We start from the raw sequence: 27,446 nt of genomic DNA on the forward strand, positions 1-27,446 counted from the left end.
CTGGCAATACCAGTCTGAAGGTTTTCACAGCTATACAAGAGTGTAGTTTTAGGGAGGAAAGAGAAGAAGGGGGGGGGGGGGAAGTCTCTGCAGGCCTCATTGTCTTCAAAAGGCACCTGAACAAAGATAAGAATATCTGTGTAATGAGCTTTTGTTCATGCCTGATTCTGCAACACAACCTCCATCTACTGAGAGTCTGTGTTTTAAAGCATGTACACTTACTATAGTTTCAAGTTTAGGATCTCTGTGACCACATCTTCATCACAGCCATCTGGTCTGGGGTTATAGTCAAAAACCCCTTAGTTTTTTATAGATCTGCTAACAATTAACATTAACCTGCCCTGTTTAGCATTTATAAGAAGTATAAAAAGACATAATCAATTGTTTATAACACTCAATAAGATAGTTTAAAACAGATTTAGACACATTTTAAGTGTGTATGTATTTGTCAACAATTCTAACTTCCTAACTCCTTTAACTCTGATGAAGCATCTGTATCTGAGTAGCTCATGAAAGATTGAAAGCACAGTGTAACATGGCTGTCCTCATATTTGATGTTTTATGTATAACTACACATGTCCAAATCCTTACAGTGTGTTATAAAGCATTTATTAAGTGTGTATACATTATACACATTTACATATAATTTACGGGCAGATTCTGTTTATAAATGTATTCAAAACTCATGAAGACATGTTAAAATTACATTCTTGATCTTGGAAATAGTAATTTGACAAAAAACGGTTTTTCTTCCAGTCACATCTCATGTAAAATAAAGTGTTACCATGCAAAAATAGTAAATATAATGTGTCTCCCCAGTTTTTATATTCTCAATTTTTTGTCAAATCTAGTAATGACTGAGATCATGACAAGTCTGAGTCAGAAAAACTAAATGTTGGCTATACTTTGATGTTATTTTCAGTGTAGTATGCTTTGACAAAGACCAACTGAGGTTAAAGAGTTCAATATATTATCAGTGGAGTGCAAGTTCTTTCTCTGTTTCATTAACTTTCTTTTTGTGTGAAGCACTTACCTAGAATTTTAACATGCATCGAGTTCAATTGAATTCATTTCAACCTTATTGATATTCATCTTTACACAAGTGAAAAGAAAATGAGTCACATTGCAAACAACAGTAAAACAGTGTTAAAAAGAGAACATGCATGACAAATTACCGCATTGCAGTTTTTAATCACTGCACTTGAAGGACATGGATGCAACCAGAGCATTACAGTATCAATAGAGGAAGCTTCTTGAACACAGAATTTAAATCTTGCAGCTGCCCCTTAGCTTCTGTCTGCTCTGACACCTCCCCTCACTCTCCTCATTTAGGCTGGAGTTTCCAGATGGGCTCGGCCTACCAGTTCCACAGCTGGCGTGTCTTTGTGTTGGTGTGTGCCTTCCCCTCTGTGGCAGCCATCTCTGCCCTCACCACCATGCCTGAGAGCCCCCGCTTCTACCTGGAGGTCAGCCTCGTCAGCCCTCACCACACTCAGACCTTGTGGAAATATTATTTTAATACATTTTTGACTTTTTGAATGCATAAATAGCCATGAAAACGGAAAGCATCAGTGCACTTGCAAAGTGGAAGATGCTTTGCTGCAGACAAAGTGCTGCTTACACACTTTTCCAGAATATTTTGAATAAATAAATAAATATGTGCATATAAATATATCCTGGGGCAGGCTAAATAGCTCCATTTGCAAGGTAAAATACATAAAGAATTGCTGAAGTTATTTTTTTTTCTTTTACAATGCATTTTGAATACTTTCACACTAAAACTAGACAAGAAAAGGTAGAGGGATAAAACACTGCTCAATGTTTTTTAAATGATTAAAATTTTTAAATGTTTTCAAAATGTTCAATACATGAAGGAATCAGTTGCAGTCTGTGCAGGTGATTTGTTGTCCAAATACAATGTGTAATCAGTTAACAATCCACATCAAGTGAACAAATGTTTCTTTTTTACGCAGTATCTCTGTTTGCTTTCTACATATCCACATTTAACCATAATTGCTGGTATATACAAACGTAAACTCTTACTTCTGTAATCATTTCCTCACTTGTTCCAGCTGTTTTTCACTTTTATGGTTTAACTTCTTGATGTTTCAAGACCCCTGTTGTCACAGACACTCCCTTTGGTCCTCACTGACATCAGGAAGCATCGGTGAATTGTTTAAGTAAATGAAATGTTTGCAGAGTTACAGAGAACACTGGAAATAGACATATAGAAATTGCAAATTGATTATATGAGAGGATTTTGCACATTTTTGAACATTTCCATGCAGATTGCTGCATCATGTTTTTAATTTCATCTTTGGACTTTGAATGAATGAAGCGGAGTTTTAATTGGGTTGAATATCTAGTTCAAGTTCAATTCAGTTGTCTCTCTTTTTGTGACCAAAGTGTTACTGGTTGTTTTTTTCTCTTCAGAGAGTAAAGTGGTTAGACATGAGAATATTACATTTGCTCATGGTTACATAAGATTAGAAAAATAATATAGATGGAAGAAAATAACAATAATAATAACAATTACAAACACAAACATAGACATACAAGTACAGACATATACGTGTATATATCAATATGTATACACACATTGTATATAATGCTGGCACTCTGACAACGAAAGTTATTTAAAGTAAGACTTTAATCCCCCTTCCTTACTCTCCCTTTTTAATTGTCATTCTAACTATATCCATAAGAATACAAATATGGCAGAGTGAGATATCGTTCATAAAATAAAAATTACGCGAAAATATTAAACAAATCTGGCAGATCTGTGCAGAAGAAGTGAATGAGTAACAGTCTCTGCTTCCTCAACTACTCTGGCTGACATGGCCTTAAGCCTCGAGCACTTACACCACATATTGTATGCTCCAGTGAAACTATATACATGTAAGGAAGGAAATTGCTGGAAAAAAAAACAGAGTCTGAGGTTTTCGCATCTTGATTAGCCTTCAACTTCAGCTTGACAAAATGAAAAAAAAATCAAATTGGCAGAATTTCAACAGATTAACATTTTAGGAGTTAATTTATCCAAATGTGTGTCAAAGTGTTTTGTCGTATTGTCACATCCAGTCGCACTTGTCTTAAATCCCAACAAGGGGAAGGCGGAAGTCACCAGTCAGTGCACTTTCTCACATCAAATTGAATCAAAACATCACTCAGTCTTACCCCAAACATGTTAACCAGGAAAACAGAGGCCTCAGAAACTACAGCAAACCACAGAGAGACATTAAAATACTGAACATGACTTTAGACTTCATCACATGCTGGTATCCTTTCAGCCTCCGTGCTGTGTTTTTACATCATATTTCTATAACATAGTGAGTGCTGACTAATATGTAATTGGGAAACGTAATGACACTGTTTTTCTTCTCCAGAATGGGAAACATGATGAGGCGTGGATGATTCTGAAGCAGGTCCATGACACCAACATGAGGGCCAAGGGTTACCCAGAGAGGGTCTTTTCTGTAAGTCTCACTCAAGAATGCCTGTTTATGTCTCAACACTATGTAGGAAATACCATCATCACAGCGGGTGTGTGTGTGCGTGTGCGTCTGCAGGCTTATCACAGAGCAGCAGATTTTGAGCTCTGTGCTGCATAAATTTGCATATTAAGAAGTTAAAACAGATTTTCTTGAAACTACTATAATCTCTTAATGCTTCAAGCAACAGAGTTGATATTAATACTTAAATACGCTGACATAAAATTATTTTATAACCTCTTCTTACTACATTAATGAGTGAAATTAATTAGCATTACTGGCCATGTTGAATATATCATAGAGTTAATGGTTAGACATTAGAGGCAGATCAGGTGCTTCTCATCATATCATTGTTAATGAGATGAAGCCTGTTTATTGTCTCAGGAGTTGTGTGCCTTTACGGGAGAGCTTGTTTCCTATCTGTTGTAAAAAAAAAAAAAAAAAAGTAGTGTGGTGATTCATGAATCAATTTTTAATGATATGGAAGGAATATTAATTCTACTTAGAATAAGTAATATTACAAAAAAACGGTTTGCATATTAAGCAATGAATGAAAACAACTCAGTCAATACATTTGTGTGGTAACTTTTTAGGTCCTTTAATTTTATACTAATTTCCCGGAACTTTTTTGAGCAATATTAAATACTGAGCAATCAGTATTTAATGATTGCTTTTCATGACATTTGACATAAAGGATGGTGCAATTTGGTACAAATTTTAAGTAAAAACAGAAAAAGTGTTAAGTTTAGCTGGTAAGTGCTGATTCATCAAATTTGGGTTCATACATAGTTGTTATTTTTGTTGTTGTTTTCTATCATTTGTACCAAATTGCACCAACCTCTCTGTAAAATGTCCTAAAAATTAACTCTTAAATACCTGCAAATTACATGGAAAATTTCAAGGAAATTAGTATAAAATTAAGGGACCTGTAAAATAAAGTGTCAGCATTTGTGTTTTATATGCCTGATATCACATAAACATAAAAAACCCTTGCTTTATATAAATAAATATTAAGAAAACCTTTCTAATAAACATTCTGCAAAGCACTTTCAAGAAAAAACACAATTTACAATCATTAAACACAGCAATTAAATCTAAATATTGAATGATTGTGCTGTTGTTTCCAGGTGACGACCATCAAAACAGTGAAGCAGATGGATGAACTGGTGAACATGGGAGACAACGCTGCCTGGCATCAGAAATGGAGGCAGAAGCTCACTTCACTTTTCCATCAGGTGACAAACCTTGCAGTTTGTTTTTTATTCCACTAATTCTTATTCTGACTCCAAGAGTAGCTGTTCAAATGAAACAGAGGAACAAGGCAGCACACTGAGGGCAGATCAGGACTAATAAGCAATCTGTGGTTGATAGCAAAGCTGCATGCTTGTGTAAAATTGTTATTTTTTCAGAATTACACCCAACTCATTTGTTTCAGTTGATAAAAACTGTGCTCTTCAGCTTAATAAATGGGAATATAATTAAGAGCTCGCCAAAAATAAACAAGCATTTTGTGACGTTATAGCACTGGGGTGTAACTACCCTCAAAATATTGTGTACACCATCACAAATTGATATCATAATGAGGGAAATCTGTGTTTTATTATAACCAATATTAAATAATATGCAATATACTGTATAACAGCAGGCAACCAAAAGATGTATTTGTTTTTAAGGAAAACACAAACGCCAGTCAGAGCTCAGATTAAATTTTGCAACATTCTGCTCAGCTCTTTGTCTGTGTATTCAGGTACAAGACAAGAGATTTGTCCCTCAGTTTGTGTGCTTCTGCAGCTGTCTTAGTTTGTTTACCCCATGCCTGGAAAGGGATTCTGGGACATGATGTTTATTCCTTGCAGCCGATGGAAAAAAGGCCAGTGTTTGTTTGCTTTATTTCTGATTCTACAATACATATTTATTATTTTCCGTCCGTGTTTCCCCTTTGTCTTTGTGTGTATGTGTGTTCCTTCAGGTGTGGACTAATTTCCAGGCTGTTTTCTCTCCCGAGTACCGCCGCACCACCTACATGATGATGGCTGTATGGTTCTCAATGTCCTTCAGGTAAGATAAGGTTGAAGAACAGTGCACTACTGCAGGTTTTTCTCTGTCATACTTACACAATTCCACTTACTCAGGCAATCAGTCAGTGAAAGCAATTTATTTGCTGCAACCAAAAAGAGCTTGCTAGTGATAATCACAGCAGCATACTGCAACAGTCAGCTAGCAGTGGGTGATCTGAATGCAGAGGAAATGCTCATATGTTCTACATAATCTCCTGCCCAAATGACAAGGCTCAGAATAAAATAAGTAAACAACAGAAATCTAAGGAGTGTTGAATTAAGGGCAACTGGACTTGGTTGTAGTAAGCCACGTCCAGTAGATAACCATGACTTGGATGACTGAGAATCTTCACAGACATAAACAACAGAAAAGCAGAAGCACAAAAGATGGAGATAAAAGCTTTATAAAATTCACATCCTTTCCTTAACTAAAAGTAGTAATACCACATTTTAGATATACAAGTTAAATCTTACATAAGTAAAAGTACTTAAGTATTATCAGCAAAACACTTAACATATGAAAAGTAGAAGTACTTGATGAAGCTACCACCAGCAGCTAGTTAGCTTAACTAAGCGCAAAGACTGGAAACAGCTGGAAACAGCAAGTCTGGCTCTGCCCAGCGGGTACAAAATCTGCCTAGCAGCGTCTCTAAAGTTCACTAATTGACACAATATGTCTTCGTTTCTTCTACTATTACTACTAATTATTGGCTGCAAGCAATAACTTAGTGGAGCGTCAGCTGGTTGCCAAGCAGGCATTCTGAGCCAAGAAATGGTGCAGCACTTAACACCCTGTAAAATGATAAAATGTCGCTTTTACACTTTGGTTTTTGTACAGATTAATCAAATGTGATATAATGTGTTCATTAGTAAGGGCTAGAGCAGATTTTATTGACATTAGACAAAAGGCAGGCTAGCTGTTTCCCCGTTTCCAGTCTTTGTGCTAATCTAAGCTAACCGTCTGCTTGATGTAGCCTTAAGTTAAGTTATCATAGTTAGCGTATGAGAGTTGTATCGTATGACAGCGAATAGCTGCCACACCAGAAAAAGATAAATGGATCAGTATCACGTTATAACAAAATATTTTCACATCATTACAACATACAAACTTATCATGTTATAACAAGAAACTTTTCTTGTTATAACAATATACTAATATACATTACAATGTGATACGTTTGATGTTATACATGAAACTTATATGTTATAACATGACATGTTTCACGTTATAACGACATAAGTTGGTCTCAGGCGGAGGTGGAGTCCATGTGGTGTACTCCGGTTTTGAACTGGCACTCGGACTTATGCAATGAAACTACAGGACGGCTTGATCCTGCACTTTCTCCATCTACTTACGCACAAAATGGTCTGCTGTTCAGTGCTGGTGTGTGGTGTGTGTTAGATAGAAGTGTAGTTCCATCTAAACATGCTGCGGCCATTTCATCCTGTCATGAAGGCTATGGAGAGAGGTTTGTTTTTGTGCACCCCCTGGTTAAGCATTTCTTAAAAGAAATCAGAAGACAGCAACCATTGGCTCTTTTGCGTGTGTGTTAGTGCTTGTGGACTCTGGTGGCTCCTCCACTGTCAGCTGAATAATAATGCCCTTCCAGCTGATCAATGAGAAATGAAGCTATCTCCAGAGGGTCGGATTCATTCGTCCTTCTGTACAGCATGCACCATGCATTTTAAAATCCTTCTTAGTGTACGCATACTTATCATAATATCATCCACTGTGCTCAGTAACAGCAGAATCTTGCTATGTGTCACCCAAGTATGAAGTAGAACTTAAAACAATTCATGTAAATGAGCCATATTCTTCAATTTATCTGCTCTCCGCACACCGTTTCCTCATTCAAACGTGAGTCTCATGTTGTAACAATATAAGTTACCGTGTTATAACATTTCACATTTCACATTGTAAGGCTTATATAAGATTTGCACCATAGTGGACAGACAGAAGATGCTGCAAATACAGTATATATGTATTTGGAATATTCATGTACACAGCAACACTGCTCATGTGCCACTTCATTCATCTTTTCTGAGTAAACTGTTAGATTTGTCTTTTTCTCTCTTCCTCCTCCTCCTCCTCTTCCTCCTCCAGCTACTACGGCCTGACAGTGTGGTTCCCCGACATGATCAAGTACCTGCAGAAACAGGAGTACTCCTCACGCACTAAGGTTTTCGTCAAGGAGAAAGTAGAACATGTCACCTTTAACTTCACCTTGGAAAACCAAGTCCACCGCCAGGGAGAGTACTTCAACGACAAGTGAGTTAGCTGTATTTGCTCATCTTAAATTTGTTTGATCATTTTCCTTTTGTTCCAAGAATATGTCAACAGTTTTTAATATTTTCCATATCCTCAACACTTGTTGGATCAATTTATTTTTTTAAGTGTTAATAATTTGAGGTGGGCGACAACAAACCAGATGAAAAGCAAATATTTTGCTCTGAATATTTCTTTAATTAGAAAAGACAGTAGACACGTTCATGTTTACAAAGTTTATCTTTGATGAATCATTTGACCTTTTGTCTTTTACCTGAACTCTGCATTTGATTTGAGTTGTTAAAATTCAAACAACAATATGTTAATAAACATCCTAACAGGCAGGAAAGGCATGTCTCTCTATCTCTTTGCATTTTCCTTTTCTATTCATTGCCTATTTGCCTCCATTCCTTAATTCCCTCATCCTTCTTGTCTAATTGCTTCCAGGTTTATGAACCTGAAAATGAGGTCTATGGTGTTTGAGGACTCGTTGTTTGAGGAGTGTTACTTCGAGGACATCACCTCCAGCAACACCTTCTTCAAGAACTGCACCTTCATCGCCACCCTCTTCTACAACACAGGTAGGAAACTCACAAGCGCAAACACAGTTAAAGTCCCCCTCCAGTCAAAAAAAGGGTTTTTCTTCTTGTTCCTACAGTTGAATTTTTGAGCTTCTCTGTGTAGAATGATGTATGTGCAGAGTTTGACACTGGAAGGCTGTTTTCACTTTCATCTGCTGAAAGTGGGAAGTTTCTTTGTGCTCATTGAAAATCCGGTTTCAAGGGGTGGGCCTACGAACATGATTTGTGACATCACATCTGGTTTGGAAGCCAATCCTGGTCCAATATTCAATTTACACAAGTGTGATGTGGACTGAGAAAACTGAGAATGGACTTTACAGTGAAGTAGGAGATATCTTGTGTCCAGCAGTTTAACTTCTGAAATTAAATATATTTGTATATTTATAGATTCTGGAATTTTTAATCAGGGAGAAGGAGGAGATGTAATTTTAAGGATTTTAACAAGATAATTGTACTTTTTTTGGTGGAAAAAAACACATCAGGCACAAATAATTATTCCAAGTAGAGTATTTCATGTACATCTTAAAACATGTCTGGAGTGGATCTTTAAGTAGTGTTAAATAGAAAGGTAGGAACCAGTGAACACCATTAGGTAACAAATTACAACTAACATTGTTACAACACAGCTCAACGAGGGACAAACAAGGGGATAACACACATGAGTTGGAACTGGGAAATGTTTATTTTTATGGCAAGTAGATTGCACCTCTATAGCGCTTTTCTACCTAATTGGACAAAGCAATTTTGCCTCTCATTCACCCATTCACACACACACTCACACACACACTCACACAAACACTCTCACACCAACGGTGGTGGAGCTGCCATGCAGTCCTGGCTATCGGGAGCAACTTGGGGTTCAGTGCCTTGCTCAAGGACATTTTGACTCCTGCAGGGAGAGGTCATGAAGTAAGGGAATGCTGTCCGCAGAGGATCATCAGAAAAGACTGAGTTTATGTATTTTGCTCTTAAGATAAACACTTTTCCAGACTTGGCATCACTTGAAATTTTAGTAATACCTAAAAAATAGTGAATAAAATCTATTGTAAAAAATAAAATGTGTTGTAATGTGTTGCTGTGTTTAGGTGCCTCAGGTGATCCCATCTTTCTTTCTCTCTGTCCTTTTTCTCTCTATGCTATTAATAGAGCTTTCACAGATCTCTTTATAAATAACTTCCTTTTATAAGCAGCTGTTGGCACATTTTCACTCCTCTGTGTTTGCTGTCCACAAATGCAATTTTATTAAGAAAATATGTGAGTTCAGTGGTGTCTATTGAATTTCCATCTATTACACCTTCCAGTAAACATATTATTGCCAGTCCTTTAAAATCTATTAGAATCCAATACAATATCCTTGGTGATCTTTTTGTATCATATAATGTTCAGCTTTAGTGCACAGTGTGTTCTCCAACATTTCTTTCCTTTTACTTACATGTAAAACAGCAGCAAAATTTGTTCCAACTGTTTGTCAAAATGGCTCAATTACTTTCTTTTTTCCCCTCCACTGAGTGACTGGCACCACACCAAATGCAGCATTGCAGAGCTGCAATGTCTCCTAGCAACCCAGACTGAATCATCTTTTTTCCCCCTCTTTAAAATTGCAGCACTGTCTCTCATCTCAAACTATACAATTGATTTTTCCCCACTGCAATGACACAAAAGATGTATCTTTGTACATTTTAGAAAAAGGACAGTATCCACTATACATTCAGCAGCTGTGTCCATACAGCCAAAGCTTCCTTTCGCTTTGTTAGTTGTTTGCAGTCTTTACACCTTGTAACTGCTATCAGTGCCGGCCAGGAGTTCCTCATTAGCATGTGAATTAAACTTGTTTGTTTATTAGGACTTAATCTCTCTTTGAGCTCCCTGTTCAGAACTTTAGGCTGCTTGATAGTTGCCATGGTGCACCTTATTATCACAATGCAGCATGATGGGAATAAACCACATGACGAATGCAGTTGGGCTGCACAGGTGTGACATCATGTTAGTCTGTACTGTATGTACTGATCCAGAGGTAATAAAAGGCTGTTCTTTACAGTTTATCAAATTATAGTGTTATTACTGCAAGATGTAAGTAAGTGGGAAGATGGTATTCTTATTCACCTTTACTGCAATAGTGTGACTCTTGGCAGATTATATTGAGCCTCAGATAAAATAAAATAATTAAAATAATAAAATACCTGCAGAGCTGCATGAAATCGTTTGAGATATTGAAGGTGCAAAGAAGCTCAAATGATCACTTGGTCACTTCTCTGCCAACCAAAAGTGAGAATTTATTAACTTATTAGTGTCAACTCAGTCAACTAGTGCCAAGTGTATTTATAAAGCATGAAAACCACCAAAAAATCCACTAACACAAGAATCCTTTTGCATGAAACAAATGGGTGAAACCTCAGGAGGAGCAATAGACAAGGGGGATACAATAGCTACCATGTACAGAGTATACATAAGTATAGTTGTAGAATTAATTGAAGAGCTTCAGGCAAAGTTTAAATAGCCTATATATTTAAATATTTATGGATAAAAAAATGGTATCCTAAAAAAGCAGTCAGTATATTTTCCAAAGAAAGTTGGATTTACTTCAATATAAATACAGTACCTTAGTTGTCAGTACATTTTGAGGCTGTACTTTGCAATGTTGCTGGACTGCACTTTTATTGAAAGGTGTTACTAATATTTTCTCAACCTAATTTACATACAGTATGTGGAGGACCAAACATATTAGCAATGCCTTAATATACTGAAATCCTATCCTAAACTAAACAACAAGCTGCAGCCTCAAAACATACTACACCTATCATCAACATTTAAATGTGTAAAAAGTTTGGATATGGTAACTATGGTATCAAATGACAGTATAGAAGAGTTTTGGCTCTTTTGGTCACTCAGTGTAGTTGTTAGGTTTAATAGCATTTATTATGACAGACCACAAAACCTTCTTTTTTCACAACTTCCTTACAGCAAACTAGAGTCTAGATGTCATGTGAGTCTCTTTCAACAGCTGTGAAGCTGCTACTGAAGTTGAAGCAACAGTTGCTGTATACACAGTGTCTCCCATCTCAGCCTGAAACCTCGTAGCTCCTCCAGAGTTGTTGTAGGCCTCTAGTGGCTGCTTTCTCCACTGCCCATCTGGCACAGACAGATTTACAGCTGTGCCAATATACTGTCCTTTTTTTAATAGACCCCACTGCATTCTGAAGGATATTCAGTACACTTTCCCCTGATTGGTACTTTGCAATAAACATTTTCACTGATTTGTTCGGTATGTTCCTTTGTCCTGATTATGTTCTTTGTGGCAGGAATTTGACTAACTAGCTGTGTGTAGCCAAAAATCACTTGTCACACCTTGATCACACACACAGGTGATCTCCATTTAATACATGACGCAACCTCCGTAAACATTTTTATGCAAAAAATATGATTTGGACATGTGGTTGCAAAAATAAGAAAGCCGAGAACGGCTGTGTTTGCAGTTATGTTTAAATGCTGTCATGTCGAGATCACGAGCTTTGTTATCTCCAGTCATTTATATGAAGAGTTGAAGTCCTGTGCGTAAAGGTTGCCTCTCCCTTGCTTAAAGTTCATTTCTCGAAATGGTCTCTATCTCAGCGGGAGATGAAGACTATCCGGACGATGCAAGCAGCGTTAATATACAGTATGTCCGTATTTGCCTGACCTTGAAATGCGCTTTGCTCATCCTTTTGGTGTTTTCGTTTCTAGCAGCGAAGAATGTAAAGTGTCAGCGCGACTGAATATGTTTCAAAGGTATGCGCATGTATCACATAGGCAACTTGACTTACAACACACCCTTCTTATCTTATCATGCAAAAACATTCTACATAGGCACACAGTATTAAAGATGTCGTACATTACATATTGTATTCAGTGCAGCTTAATTGTGAAACAGGAAATTCAATTCAAGCTCCTGGCGGACGCTGTCCATGGTGCTGATATATCTGTATGGACTACTGTAACATATAGAAGTGTCTTGTAATCCTACGAGGGACATAAAAAGTAGAACTAAAAAACTATAACAACAGAATTCATATAATCACACATGAGTGGAGTGGATTTTGAACACAACGCTGCACACTTTTTTCGTATTCTCAGCTACTTTGTCACACAGCGTGACTGGAAACGGTAGGCTTTAAGTTCCCTTTATTTACACGACGAGTCGAAGAAGCCTAGTGCATTACATCAACAAGTAGCATCTAGGCATTTTCCACTAGGTGTTTTTTTTTTTCTCAATGATTGTAGCACTCCTGACGTCACACACGCATGCCGTCATTTCGATTTAAAATTCTATGACGCAACAGCCCTTTGATGTTTGAGGATGGAAGCGTTACAGCGTTCCAGTTCATTACAGACTGCAGTCCAAGTTTGTGAAAACATACATTTACTCATTTTTCACATTTGTGTTGAGTAGTATAAATCTTAACAACCATACTTGGATAAGACAAGGGGAAATACTGTCAACATGTCAATCTCGATAGTAAGTAGTTGGATCGCCAAAGCTGCTGGTCACCTCTTAATATCTGGTCTGGGGCTTAACTGCCCCACTTCATCCAGGACTAACCTTGCACAACCTGTGCCCCATGGATCACTTCTAGAGGAGTGCGTACCACAAGCCAAGACAGACTTTCAGGTCCGAAGCTACAGTAAACTCAGGTTGTTGTACCAGGAGGCTAGCAACATTTCTATGGGCTTAGACTGTCTGAGTAATGAAGCTAAGCAAAGGAAAAAAGAGCATGACCGCACCTATTCTGTGGTTCACCGGAGTGATTCTGGCAGAAATATGCTTGCACTTCCTCCTCTCTCCTTCTACCTGCTTCACTTTATCTGCCCTGTGAATGAGGGAGACAGGGATGATACCACAACACTTGAACCAGAGACGCCACAACCTGCTAGCAGATGGTCAGCAGGAATTGCAGCAGTTGTTTCCACAGCCCAAGCAAGCATTGCAGCAGTTAATTCCATGACCAGAGCTGCTGTGGTGTACCTGGACCGTGCAGGAATTTTAACTCTCATCACCAGGACCAGAGATGGAGTGGCAATGCTTTTTGCCATTTCTCGAGCAAGAATTGCAGCTGAAACCAGAGCAAGAATTGCAATTGCTTTCCCTAGGGCCCAAGCAGGCATTGCAGCTGTCATTTCCACGGCCCGAGCAGGAATTGTAACTTTTTTCACTATGGCCCAAGCAAGACTTGTGTCCTTTTTGTCCATGGCCCAAGCGAGAATTGCAGCTGAGGCCAGAGCAAGAATTGCAGCTGTTATTCCCAGGGCCCGAGCAGGAATTGTAACTTTTTTCACCATGGCCCAAGCAAGACTTGTGTCCTTTTTGTCCATGGCCCGAGCAAGAATTGCAGCTGAGGCCAGAGCAAGAATTGCAGCTGTTATTCCGAGGGCCCGAGCAGGAATTGTAATGTTTTTCACCATGGCCCAAGCAAGAATTGTGTCCTTTTTGTCCATGGCCCGAGCAAGAATTGCAGCTGAGGCCAGAGCAAGAATTGCAGCTGTTATTCCCAGGGCCCGAGCAGCAATTGTAACGTTTTTCACCATGGCCCAAGCAAGAATTGTGTCCTTTTTGTCCATGGCCCGAGCAAGAATTGCAGCTGAGGCCAGAGCAAGAATTGCAGCTGTTATTCCCAGGGCCCGAGCAGCAATTGTAACGTTTTTCACCATGGCCCAAGCAAGAATTGTGTCCTTTTTGTCCATGGCCCGAGCAAGAATTGCAGCTGTTATTCCCAGGGCCCGAGCAGCAATTGTAATGTTTTTCACCATGGCCCAAGCAAGAATTGTGTCCTTTTTGTCCATGGCCCGAGCAAGAATTGCAGCTGAGGCCAGAGCAAGAATTGCAGCTGTTATTCCCAGGGCCCGAGCAGGAATTGTAACGTTTTTCACCATGGCCCAAGCAAGAATTGTGTCCTTTTTGTCCATGCCCGGAGCAGGAATTGTAATTTTTTTCAACATGGCCATAGCAAGAATGGTAACTGATTTTTCCATAGCCAGAGTAAGAATGGCATCTGTTTTGTCAACAGCCAGAGCAAGAATTGCAGATGGTTTTTCCATGACCAGAGAAGGAAATGCAGATGTTCTTTCCACGGACGGAGCAAGTATTTCAACTTTCTTTCCTGAGCCCAGGGAAGAAATGGAAGGTTTTTTTCCCAGTGACTATGAATTAGAGCCAGAGGAAGAGGGTCTGTTGGTAATTCTGGGTCGTTGGGTCATTTCAGCTCCTTATACACTCTTTAGATATGTTAGAGCTGCTTATTCCAGGCCCCGTAGAAGAATTGCCCCTGCTTTTTCCAGGGCCCGAGCAAGAGTCACAGCTTTTCTGTCCTGGGCACGAGAAAGCTTTATGCGATGATCTCTTGGAAGAAACTGCAACTATTTTTCCACCAATTGAATAAGAGGAGTAGTGTGAATGAAAATATTGAGAACTGGTTAACTTGTAAATGCAGAAACTCTGGGAGATATAGACGTCTTAAGCAAAGACAAACTTGATCGATCAAGGAGACAACAGTTACATATCGAAGTGCCGGTGTTGACACAATGAAATGTCACATCAAGTCTGAAGGAAAAGAATAGAACCAGTTATTCAGGCAGGGCCCAGGCAACCTTGTCCCTAGTTACAACATCACTATAAAATTGTTTACTTTGGCACTGCCTCTATGGCAACAATCATAAAACCAGGTCGGCTTTACAGGGAAGAAGACAGCTGTCTGTCCCTCACCATCTGCTTGTCTAAGGTGCATTTCATACATGGCACATGAATGGAAATTCCTTCACAAGTAGTACTCCAGTTTCCTCCCACTCTATAAATTACGCTATACTTAAAAAAATAAAAAAATAAAAAATATCTGAAAACCTAAAAATTAATGATTTTTAACTCATATAACTAATATTTTTGAATAAATATTTTTAAATAATGGAATTGTCACACTTACAAACTTTCAAATGCACCACCTCAGGCTGCAGATTATGTTTGATGTGAAGTAGTTTTTCTCTTCATTCATCATTAGAAAGGGCAGCATTGCTGTCACTTATTGTGAGTATAAAAAGGGAAATATCATATGTGTTATGTTGTCATGGCAGAAATGATAATAGGTAAGTGTCTCCCCACTTGTCCCCTTTCATTTACCCTTATCCACCCTGCTTGGCTGCTTTAATGTCATTAAGCTGCTGGTAAAGGACCAGTGTGTTGGATTTAGTGGCATTTAGTGATGAGGTAGCAGATTGCAAACAACTGAATACCCTTCCCCTCACCCTCCCCTTCCAAGTATGTAGGAGAACCTACAGTGGCTGCGAAAACACAAAAGGCCCTCTCTATAGCCAGTGTTTGGTTTGTCCGTTCTGGGCTACTGTAGAAACATGATGATGCAACATGTCGGCCCCCGTCGAAGAGGATCCGCTCCCTATGTAGATATAAACGGCTCACTCTAAGGTAATGAAAACACAATGATTCTTATTTTCAGGTGATTATACACTAATTAAAACATAATTATGAATATTATATTCCATTTCTGCTAAGTCTGTTCAGCTAGATGCTACAAAATTCTACACAATGGTCCTTTAATAAAATGTAACACTGTCTGGAGGTGTTTCACATTTAAAGCATTACCAAGAAAGGATTATGTCCCATAAATTGTTGGTAGGCATTTTTTGTATAAAACCTGATTTTCTGAAATAACTAGTCAGACATGGTAGTTGTCGGATAAATGTAGTGGAGTAAAAGGTACAATATTCTCCCTCTGAAATGTATGGTAAAAAGACTTCACTTATATAGCGCCTTTCTAGCATTCCGACCACTCAGAGCGCTTTACACTGCATGTCAGCATTCACCCATTCACACACACATTCATACACAGATGGCACTGATGGCCACCATGCAAGGTGCCAATCTGCTCATCAGGAGGGGGATCTAATGCATTCACACACACTCACACTCACTCACTTTGGGGTTCAGTATCTTGCCCAAGGACACTTCGACATGCTGACTGGAGGAGCCAGGAATCAAACCCCCAATCTTCCGATTAGTGGACAACCCGCTCTACTTCCTGAGCCACAGCCGCCCCCTATAAAGTCTCACCAAATGGAAAAACTCCACAGGAATGCATGGTGGAGTTTACTAATGTCATGTTTCAGGATTTATGGGTATTTAAATTCAAGTTTTTCAGTTACCACTCATTACCTGAGCTACAAGCATCCAAAATAATAACAGCAGATTCATCATCACCGAAAAAACTTTGTAGATAGTGGTGGCATTGACTCGTGGAACATCGGATGTGAGTGCACATTTAAACACAGGATCCAAAAGGCCATTCCAACAATGTATAAATTGCAATCAAAAAGAACAGTTGCATAGATGATGGATGGTGGATGATTTTTTTATACAAAGGAAATATTACACTGAAAATATTACAAATGAAAACACTGGCAGTAAACAGAACTGAATAAATAAAGTAGAGTAGATTCTCATTCTAACTTACATCATTAATGCATCCACAATCTTGGTCATCCTCTGCATCACTACACATAAGAATCTAATATAATGCAATACAAAACATTCAAACAAATCCGTGGAATATTAACAAACAGAATAAAATTTTAAGGGTGAAAAGTCTGTATTTAAACTCACATTCTTTATTTCTTTGTTCATTCACACAACAATGGTTTGGAGGGAAAGGGACTAATTGACTTAGAAGGTGGAGTTTTATAACTTCTTGGGGTGTCTAATCTGGAATGGCAGTCCATGCATTGAGTTAGGTGGTTTGAGGTAAAACTAGGCCTGGAGACTTGTGATTTAACAATCACTATCAGCATCCTTTCTTACCATCCTATCATCATGTTTACTAGTCAACCTTTTTTCCTCTGTTTTAACCCTGCTTCCTTTCTGCCTCCTCTCTCACCACCCTTTGTACCCCCTCCCTCCTCCACCCCCCTCCTTTCTCTCCAGATCTCTTCAAGTATAGGCTGGTCAACTGCAAGCTTATCAACAGCACTTTCCTGCACAACAAAGAGGGCTGCCTGCTCAGTGACGTCAGTGATGAGAATAATGCCTACATGGTCTACTTTGTCAGTTTCCTGGGCACCTTGGCTGTGTTGCCAGGCAACATTGTTTCTGCGCTGCTCATGGACAAGATTGGACGGCTGAGGATGCTAGGTAATATGCTCTGGGCAGCAAGGAGACATGCATATTAATCAGCACCATGTGTATTGAAAGTAAATAAGAATAAGACTTAAGTTTATACATCAGCTTCATTAATGGGCTACTTTGCTCATGTGCAGCCTCTCAGTTTTCTGCCAGTAGAAGACAGAACTTGTACCACCCAACTCTGTGGGATTGCTTAAAACCTGCTGAAAAAGGAAAGGCATACTATGTTACCACTGCACTAATAAGGTTTAAAAAAATGCAGAATAGGTCCGTGACTCCCCCTGTGACCTTATATTTAGAAGTTTGATGTTTTCCAGCTAATGATATGAGTCTCCACTGATGTCCTTCTTATATCCAAGGACATATAGCCTACATGTTAACACATTTTCTGCAGGTATGAATAAGAGTTCTCTATCTGCGGTAGCCCTGTGGTGGACTCTGAGTGGAGTGTTTCTCAGTCTACATGATAGGATAGACTCAAGCCATGCATGTGGTCTAAACTTACTTTTTGAGTCGAAAACTCTGAATTTCATGGAATTTATTGAAGTCAGTCTGCAGAATAAGTTTGATAAATTTCAGATCTGCTGATGAGGATTAAGGTTACGTAAAATGAAACTCTATTGAGTTTTATTTTTTTTTATATGAATAAGCAAAAGCCATCTATGCTCTCATCTTACACAGAGAAAGTGCAGGGATGTGTCAGTTACAAATCTGATTGCAGAGTAATACATGACACCTCGAGGTTTCAGAGTGGAGGGTCATAGCATATGACATCACCATAATCTATAAAAGTAGATCGAATTCACCTTTAGTTAATCAATTAATACTTTGATATGTACTCTAAAGGTTTGCCATTCGTCCAGGTACCCATGTATTGTAAGTATTAATATACTCCCTCAATACAGGTCCCAAAAATATTCAGTTTTGTCTGCATTGTTTAGTTTTGTCTGTAGAATATTTAATGAGTTGGACAGAGAGAGCACTGAAGGTGTTAAAAAGTAAAAAAACAAACAAACAAACAAACAAACAAAAAAAAAACATTACTGATTAATATTCAGTGAAATTATGCAGGATTTCCTTCCTTTCTTCATATGTCACTCTGTCCAATATCTCTCCTTTTTTTCCCCCTTGTCTTATCTCCAGCGGGCTCCAGTGTGATTTCTTGCATCAGCTGTTTCTTCCTGTCCTTTGGCAACAGCGAGTCAGCCATGATTGCTCTGCTCTGCCTGTTCGGGGGAATCAGCATCGCCTCCTGGAATGCCCTGGATGTGCTGACCGTTGAGCTCTACCCATCTGACAAGAGGTAGGCAAATCAGGCATGCCCTGAAATCTGCTTGACACAGTGAAGGCAGGGTCAGTGGTAGTGAATGATGTGTTAAAATTATGTCATAAATGTTGCCCCATCATGATTGGTTGGCTTACTTGGATGGATGACATTGTGGAGGGAAATCATTGGTAGTGCTTATGATGTACAGCATTTAGCTGCCTTGTTGCCATCTAATGGCTTTAGCAGGATGTGCTCTTGCCTGAATGGCAGTGTATGTAAACCCTACTTTGATTTATTCATTGAAATGGAGCCTACCATAAAATAAAATATCACTATTTGTGAGGAATATAATTCAAAATTTTCACCCAAGCAAAAACATGTATCATTCATGTTGCCCTTCTGTATTCAGGAGAAACGCTTGAGACTTTTGATTTAAGAGGATGTAGCTCCACCTTGTGGTTGTATGTATTTACTCTATGATACAGTATTTAACCATAGACTGTGTATAAGGGTTATATATATTATATATATACTGTATTTATATAGAGTCTATGGTGTAAACATAGAGAAAGTTCTTACTAGACTTTCTTAGTAAGGCTGTACCTGATGTACCAAGTAAAAGATGAATGTATTCTTGTTACTATAATACTCAATTTCTTTTCTCATTTGCTTGTTTTATTCTTCCTAAAGCATGATCGAGCAATAGACAAGGAACTGACTCTTGCTCTTTATCTGTCCCCTCTCTTTTCTCAGAACTACAGCATTTGGCTTCCTCAACGCCCTCTGTAAATTAGCAGCGGTGTTAGGCATAAGTATTTTCACCTCCTTCGTTGGTATCACCAAGGCTGTGCCCATCCTCTTTGCCTCGGGAGCGTTGGCGGCAGGCAGTTTTTTGGCCCTCAAACTACCAGAAACGCGGGGCCAGGTGCTGCAATAATGTGGCGCCAACAACTTTCCAGGGGGGCAGAAGAGTTTTCGCCACACTGTGAACGAACAGCTCAAGAGCCCTCCAAATTCTACCCTCTAACCCCTTCCCTACAATAACAGAATCAAGTTTTGTGCACATAACACAATGCAGAAGAGCCACACAGATCTGCTGAGCTGTAAATATTTGGTATTGGTGATTATCTGATAGGTATCCCTCCATGCTATAAAGATTAGTGGAGCTGTGATGAACCATGAATAAACCTCTGGCTGATTTGGACAAATTATTGATGATTGCTCAGAATTGGTTTCAGTGAAAATGTGAGGCAAACATAATGTTAAAATGTTCAGTGAGAGTGAGAAACTTGATTTCCCTGGAATATAATAGTACATTTAGATTCGGTACCCCCCAATATTTGTACATACACCTGGGGTTGGAGGTCAGGGGATGGGGGCTCTTGATGGTGAGCCATGCAAATAGACTCATAGAAATGACCACTAGCCATTGTTGCAGAGTTCTCTGTAGTCACCTCCATTCTTCTGAGCAAATTCAACTCACCTCTCAAGTCTTGAGTAGCTACTTTGCCATTGTTGGACATAGATCAAAAATGCAACATTTTATGCCTTGATTTAAAGCATTTTTGACTTTGCGGGGTAAAACCAAGAAACGACTCTCTTGGCTTTCTCTTTAACAAAGACCTGTCCTCATTATGTATCTCCTGAGGTCTTGTGTTGATGTACAGACTAACTGCCATTTTATAGATTATAGAACATTCCAGGTTTGTTTTTGTTATTGTTAGAATGTGACAAGGCGATCAATCGAGCCCCTTTTCCCTTTAAAAACATTGTTTCTGATCACCTCCAAGCAGTCATGAGACCATTCAAATCAGTAAATGGATACGTTTCCTATGCCAAGTGAATATTTTGTGCTGTCATGATTGCCATTTCATCACAACGATTAAGCTATTTGTTAAAATGTACATTTAAAGCACAACCATTTACTAGTGTGAATGTCCCTAACATTTTCTTGACTTGATGAAAATGTTTAGAAGCTCACACTCAATCATCATTTTTCAATCATACTGTACATCCCTTTGTAAGAAATGCCTTTTTAGTACCTCTCCTCCCAGACTTACAGTATGTTTGTCTCTTATAATTGTGTTTTGGAGGGTGTTATGCATGTCAAAAAGTATGTATGTAAATTTATGAAAACTGAGAGTATAACATGTAAACAGCATTTTGGACATGTTGCATTTCCTTATCAGTTAGTCTGGCTTAAGTTGTCGTAATATTTGGACTTTTCCTACCCACAAAAAGGCAGCACAATGCATTTATTCTGCTGTTGCTAACAGCAACTGAATCTTACCACACTCTTCTTAGAGCACACTCCACAGGATGGGTTCAAAAGGGAAATATTCCTTTATTAACTTAAATAATACTATTACATGTGGAAGAAAAACAGGTAATCAAAAGGATTAAAAAAAAATGTTACACAAAAAAGGCTACACTTTTAGTTTTGATGTTTTAGTGCAGGCGCAAATTGTGTTAAGTGTGTAAGAGATGACAGATAAACTATAATCTAATTGTGTGAACTGAATGTTTATATAAATGTGAGTGTGCTTCTTAGTGCAATATTGAACCTCTGTGCAATATTGAATTTCTGTTTTTTTCTTTTTTTTTTCATCTTTTACCATTTCACATTTGGCAAATTCTGTTTTGATTTGTTAATGGATGTGGGGTAGCTGTCTCATAATGTTAACCTGGTTTTTTGCTCTGGGTTTAAGAAAGTCCAGAAAATTAGAGCACAACAACTGTAGAGTAGTTATTCAAATTGTTGGAAAATACTGCACCCAAAATAAAATAGTGGGTTGCAACAGAGTTGTTCTATTTCATATTTTCCTCATTTGAGATGTGTTTGTCCTTGGAGCACATAACATGTTGAACAATGAGGATTAATTACAGTTGAAAAGGATTATTCTGCTAGTGAGGGTATGCATTTGAAATGCACCGGGACCTTGTGTTAACTTGTGCTTTATTATACAAATGTAGCTAGATATAACATGAGATTCACCGTAGAGAACTCACTGCCAAGGGCTGATTGTCATATGTCCGACACCGATAACAGCACAGAGTGTTGGTGAACGCATCGCCACATTCCCCTGATCTAGAAAAATAAGAGTGATATGTTCACAATTGCATGATTAAAGAAAAACAATCATTAACAAACCAGATTTAAAAAAAAAAAAGTTTTTGTCCAAACTGCCATTTTGTAGGATAGCAGCCATACGTAGACTCAAGACAGTTGAATAAATAGACAACCCATTGCACTAAATGTACACAGTTGTACATGCACAATTGTGAAATGCCTTGAGTTCTTCAAGACATATCCTGATGCAGCCTTGCTAGAGATTTAATGAAGAACAAGGTCAGCGTTTAGCAAGAGCACAATGACCAGAACCTACCAAATGACAAGATTGTGAATATGAGTGCAGTTGTGAACATAGTGGCTTCGAGCTTTACCACAGCCCTCTACCAGGAAAATGACCTGCCCCTTACATTTCACCCCTTCCATCTCACACTAATCTGATTCCAAATTTGACATCTGACCTATAATCCATGAGTGTGCCATGAGTACCACCCTTCATTAATTATTGCCAAATATTTTGTATGGCCTGAGTTTACACATTACACCATCAAATCTCTGTTATAGATATGAATATATGTAAATAAAGATAATTATAATGTAACTAATAAGATAGCTCTTCAAACCTTTTGACCCTTAGAAATATACTATTGAAGTCAGGTTTTCAGCCATTGGTCATGTGATATTTAGCAGTTGGGAAACAAGAACAAATGGACTTAATATGTGATGATGAAAACTTTTCATAACTCACCCATGAGCTGGATATCAAGGGTCCAGGTGCCCTTGTTTTAAAACTGCAAGAAATAATGGCTTCAGAAGCCAAATTGGCCACCGAGTCAGAAAGCAAAATTCCCTCTTAAAAGCACATTGATAGATTATAAATGCACATTAACTGTACAAATATAAAAGCTAAGCAGCATATAAAAGTCAGCAGTCCTATTCTCTGTATGTTGTCCTGTATCACCAATGAAATGAACAACGATGTCAAGATAACTGTTGTATTTGTTCAACATGGAATGCTGTTAAAAAGCTAACCTGTCTCAGTGACTCAGTTCAGGCTCCGTTCAAGTCAAGATTGTCTCTCATAGATACATATCTAAGCTTATGTTACAGGGTTTTTTTGTATAATTATTGTTGCCTGAGCAACAGTCAATCGTGAGTGCAAAAAGTTAACAAAGCAATAAGTGTTTGGGTATTTGTCTCTATTCTCTCCTTTGAAGCTATTGGGAATTGGAGCACATTACTATAAGCTGGCCTTGTCCACTAAAATGCTGAGTGTTGGCTTGATGACACAGGACTTAACAGCTAACATTCGTGTGTACTCTCTAAAACAACCCTAGGCCTTGAGGCTTTTGTCAATAAGATTGCATTGCCATTAATTAAATGTAACAAAGAATTTATCACCTTTGTCATTGTACTGTGCTGTAGAAACTGTAGTTGATTGTTTGTAAGTATAGAAACTGTTTGTGGAATCATAAATATAAAAACAAAAGTTATAAAAAAAAAAGTGTAAATGGACAATGCTGTATGTTGTCTTTGATTTTGTGTATTTTGTAAATGAGAATGAAATATAAGTAAATACATCAATGTTAAATACCGGTTATGAATCATAGTTAGCCTAAATGTGACAACATCAGTTCTGTTTAAAGGTGTGTGAGATTTTTTTCTTATATTTTCTCATTGTTGATTTTTGATCGGGTCTGCACTTTGTTGTGCACCTGACCCTTTAGAATCACAATGGATAACAAAGAACCATGAAGAATAAAAGTTATGAAAAGAGAATATTTGTCTTTTTTTTAACATGTCTATAAATATTGTGGATCATGTTTACAACAGACACACTGCAAACTGTATAAAGCCTGCTGCTACTCAAGAAAGACAATAATCTAAGTTGTACCTTTTGTGGGGAGCTCAGATAAACGCTGGTGTATTTATTTTAGGCTTGCCCACATACAAAACAACTGTAGAGTAAAATACCACAATATATTGCTGATCATATCCACCCTCACTTTACATTACTTTGGAAAAATGTGTCGTGTTGTTTCACTGAATATGACAAGAATCTCTGCTTGCAGTTTTATTTAACTAATTTGCTTACTATTTGGACCAAATTTTATATTCACATATCAAAATTCTTAAGCAAAAAGCCAAACTTTTCAGAGCTGATTGTCCATATCAAACAATACATTTCCTCTATGTCTGAATATACAAACAAAGAAGCTATTAAAACTTATAACTGTATAATATATAACTTATTATAAGCTTTACAAGATATTAATTTGATTTTATTACAACCTTTAGTCCCCCTGGCGTGTTTGTAGACACAAGTTGTATACATAAGCTGCTGTTAACTTGTTGTGTACGTGTTTGTTGTACTAGCTGCTGCTGCCAGCTAGAGATGCTGCTAGAAAACGACACAGCGCTTAAAAACTACAAAACCCAACTGTATTACTACTTCCGGTGAGTTTTGCGTAACGTCGTTAGCAAAGGGACGCAACTGACTTCACTTGCAAGGTGAGTAGACAAATCCATCTTCACTTTAGATAACTAAAGTTTTATCACTTATTATTTGGGTCTACTGTTGAATACATGCGTATGTTAATTATTTATGGAGCTGATCAGCGCTGAGGTTCCCTGACATTGTTTCAGTTTGCATGTAGCTTATGTTTATAATGAAAGCTAACGGCTAATGCTAGAAAGCAACCGCCATGTTATTTAATGTAAAGCTAGAAAGTTTAGTTTAGCAAAGGCTTTAACGTTATTAGAAATAGTGTCACCAACTTAAATCCAGCACCGTAATAATGACTCATGCGATTTCTGCCACAGTCACATAGTTAAGGTTGGTATGACGCATCATTATGGTTCAGCGTTCATTCAAAGATGGTTGGTTGGAGTTATGGTAAAGGAAAAGCAAATCGATGGGAAATGGTCATCGATACAGCACCAATGTGTTGATGTTTTACAGTTGCAGCGCAACCACATCTAACTGCATCATTGAGATCCAGTTATAAAATGCTATACTTGTGTGCAAATATAATGGAAAAACGACCAACTGTCCAAAACAAAAAATGTCTTCACTACACAGTGACATAAATCAGAGAAAAGCAGCAAATCCTCACATTCGAGAAGCTGGAACCAGCAACTGTTTGACATTTTTCTTGATAAATAACTTATATGTCTAATCTATTATCAGGATTCTTGCATATTATTTTTCTGTCCATCAGCCGATTGATCAATCATATTTATGATTAATATCAAGTAGACATTCTCAGAAGTATGTTAGATGTGTACAAAGTAGGACACCAGTAGGCGATTTAAAAGCTGACATCAGTACAGAAGTCTCTCCTCACATTTGGTTATAAATGCAAGATTTAGCATAACATTTTTCACAGCTATTCACAGCTGTTGCTATCTACGAGCTAACCCCCTTCATTAATACACCCGAACGCCTGTTATTAACTAAAGATGGCTGCCAGAACATGAATGTCTCTCATGTAAACTGCACATCACCTAAACTTGTACACATCTGGCTCTCCTAGGTGGTCTCCCGCCACAACTTCTGATGCTGCCCAGTGTCCTCCGCTGTGCTCGGCCCGCCTCCACCAGTCTTGCCTTAACCCGGCCTCTGGCCCACTTCAGACCACACATGGACCCAGACCCCAGCCGACCCGTTGAGAGGACTATCAGAACCAAACTGACCGACTCATTCAAGCCGGACCACTTAGAGGTGCACAATGAGAGCCATATGCACGCCGTGCCCCCCGGTTCTGAATCGCATTTCCGTGTTCTGGTTGTCAGCTCCCAGTTTGAGGGTCTGCCATTGATACAGCGTCACCGTCTGGTTAATGAGGCTTTGAAGGAGGAGTTGAGCAACTGCATTCATGCACTGGCTATCCAGGCAAAGACTCCTGCGCAGTGGGGGAATAACCCCTCCCTGGCTAAGAGTCCACCCTGCATGGGAGGCTCAAGGGGAGATCACACAATGGCGGAGAAACTGAAGGCCGGGCGAGAGTGAAGTGTCAAACTATGAAGCAGTTGTACACTTGCTGTTGGACTGAACTGTGAAGAATGCTGGTGGGTGTTGTAGAAGAGGTATAAAGATGAGTGATTCCTCTTTACACAGTGATATTTGGAGGTATTCTTTAATTTTAATGATACCTTCTTGACTTAATGGCACTCAGGACTCTGTTGCAGATTATAATACAGAAATATGTTTCTATAGTTACTCTTATGCGACACCACTGCTGAACAAATACATTATTATGCTCCTGATCATAGCTCTCAGTCTCTGTGTGAAATGCTAATTTTACTTTCAGAGAAGCCCCTATTGCCTAATAAACAATGGCATTTACTGTGTCATAGAGATGTTTGTGCGTCAGTATGTCTATTTCAGTTCTGATCTGAAAGTATGTCTGTGTGATAGTATCACAGGCCAAAAGTCAAAATGGAAGGTCATGTCTGCATTTCTGCATGTGAATGAAAATAAACAGTGTCCTTAAAAATTGTAAATACATTTTTGGGATTCATGATTGTTGGTCAAACAAGATTACTTAAGTTGGTAAGCAGTTGGTAAGTGGAAAATTATGAGTAGCAGGGATAACACTTGAACCCAGTCATGATGCTCTTTTGTGAAATGCTACAGTAGCAGAATAGTGAAATAAATTAACACAGCAAGATACGGACGGGTGACAAAGTAAAGGAAAAACCAGTACAGGTCTGAATGCTTGACCTCTACAGTGAGGGGATCTGGTGGCTCTGTTATGCTGTGGGGGCATTTTGCTGGCATTGTTTGGGTCACTTTAGAGGGAAGGGTCACTGCAAATCAATACAAATTTGTTCTGAGTGATCACCTTTATCCTATGATGAAACATTTCTATCCTGATGAGATGACAATGTTCCCATCCACAGAGCATGATGGGTCACTGAATGGTTTGATGAGTATGAAAATGATGTGAATCATATGCTATGACCTTTGCAGTCACCAGATCTCAACCCAGTTGAACAGCTATGGGAGATTTTGGACCGACGTGTTAGACAGCGCTCTCAACCACCATCATCAAAACAACAAATGAGGGAATATCTTTTGGAAGAATGGTGCTCATCCCTCCAGTAGAGTTCAGAAACGTGTAGAATCAATACCAAGGCGCACTAAAGCTGTTCTGGTGGCACATGGTGACCCATGGTGACCCATGGTGACCCAACACCTTACTGTTTACTTACTGTTACATGTTTTTCTCATTTAATTTGTCACCCGTCTGTATATGAATATGTTAACTTTATTTGACTGAAACCGTGAGGCCAAGTTTCAAGAATCGAGACTGTCCTCCCAAGAAAAATGACGCAATAGGTCAAAATTTTAGTCACAACGTATTTAGTCGTTTCATTTGGAGTAGGCCTACAACTTGGAAGAAACAGTTCCCCCAACTTTATTTAACCCAGTCTTCAAGCCTCTACGTTGAATGTAACCATCCTTGTAGTATAGGTTATAATCAAAGCAAAAGAAACACCAAACGGTGCCATGAATGTGAAAAGTTCTAATTTTTCTGTACCTTCATTGCATTTA

The 27,446-nt window shown here is 38.5% G+C and overlaps 2 protein-coding genes across 2 annotated transcripts in view; both read left to right on the top strand.

Annotated features, from left to right (window-relative positions):
• The window catches only part of sv2a (synaptic vesicle glycoprotein 2A), a 59,272-nt gene extending 35,607 nt beyond the window's left edge, over positions 1-23,665 (top strand). Inside the window, exons 5-13 of the mRNA XM_067600715.1 lie at positions 1,333-1,466; positions 3,387-3,476; positions 4,619-4,726; positions 5,461-5,549; positions 7,653-7,817; positions 8,262-8,395; positions 17,352-17,558; positions 18,693-18,852; positions 19,570-23,665. Of these exons, the coding sequence (XP_067456816.1) occupies positions 1,333-1,466; positions 3,387-3,476; positions 4,619-4,726; positions 5,461-5,549; positions 7,653-7,817; positions 8,262-8,395; positions 17,352-17,558; positions 18,693-18,852; positions 19,570-19,753 (1,271 nt within the window). The 3' untranslated portion in view covers positions 19,754-23,665. The remainder of the gene's footprint in view (positions 1-1,332; positions 1,467-3,386; positions 3,477-4,618; positions 4,727-5,460; positions 5,550-7,652; positions 7,818-8,261; positions 8,396-17,351; positions 17,559-18,692; positions 18,853-19,569) is intronic.
• Positions 23,666-24,290: 625 nt separating this feature from the next.
• Positions 24,291-26,396, top strand: bola1 (bolA family member 1). The gene is made up of 2 exons (XM_067600716.1): positions 24,291-24,397; positions 25,423-26,396. Exon 2 carries the CDS (start codon positions 25,446-25,448, stop codon positions 25,896-25,898), a length of 453 nt encoding a protein of 150 aa, XP_067456817.1. The 5' UTR covers positions 24,291-24,397; positions 25,423-25,445; the 3' UTR covers positions 25,899-26,396.
• The last annotated feature ends 1,050 nt before the right edge of the window (positions 26,397-27,446 follow it).

Source organism: Thunnus thynnus, chromosome 10 (genome assembly GCF_963924715.1).
Source record: "Thunnus thynnus chromosome 10, fThuThy2.1, whole genome shotgun sequence".
In the NCBI taxonomy this organism is placed as follows: domain Eukaryota; kingdom Metazoa; phylum Chordata; class Actinopteri; order Scombriformes; family Scombridae; genus Thunnus; species Thunnus thynnus.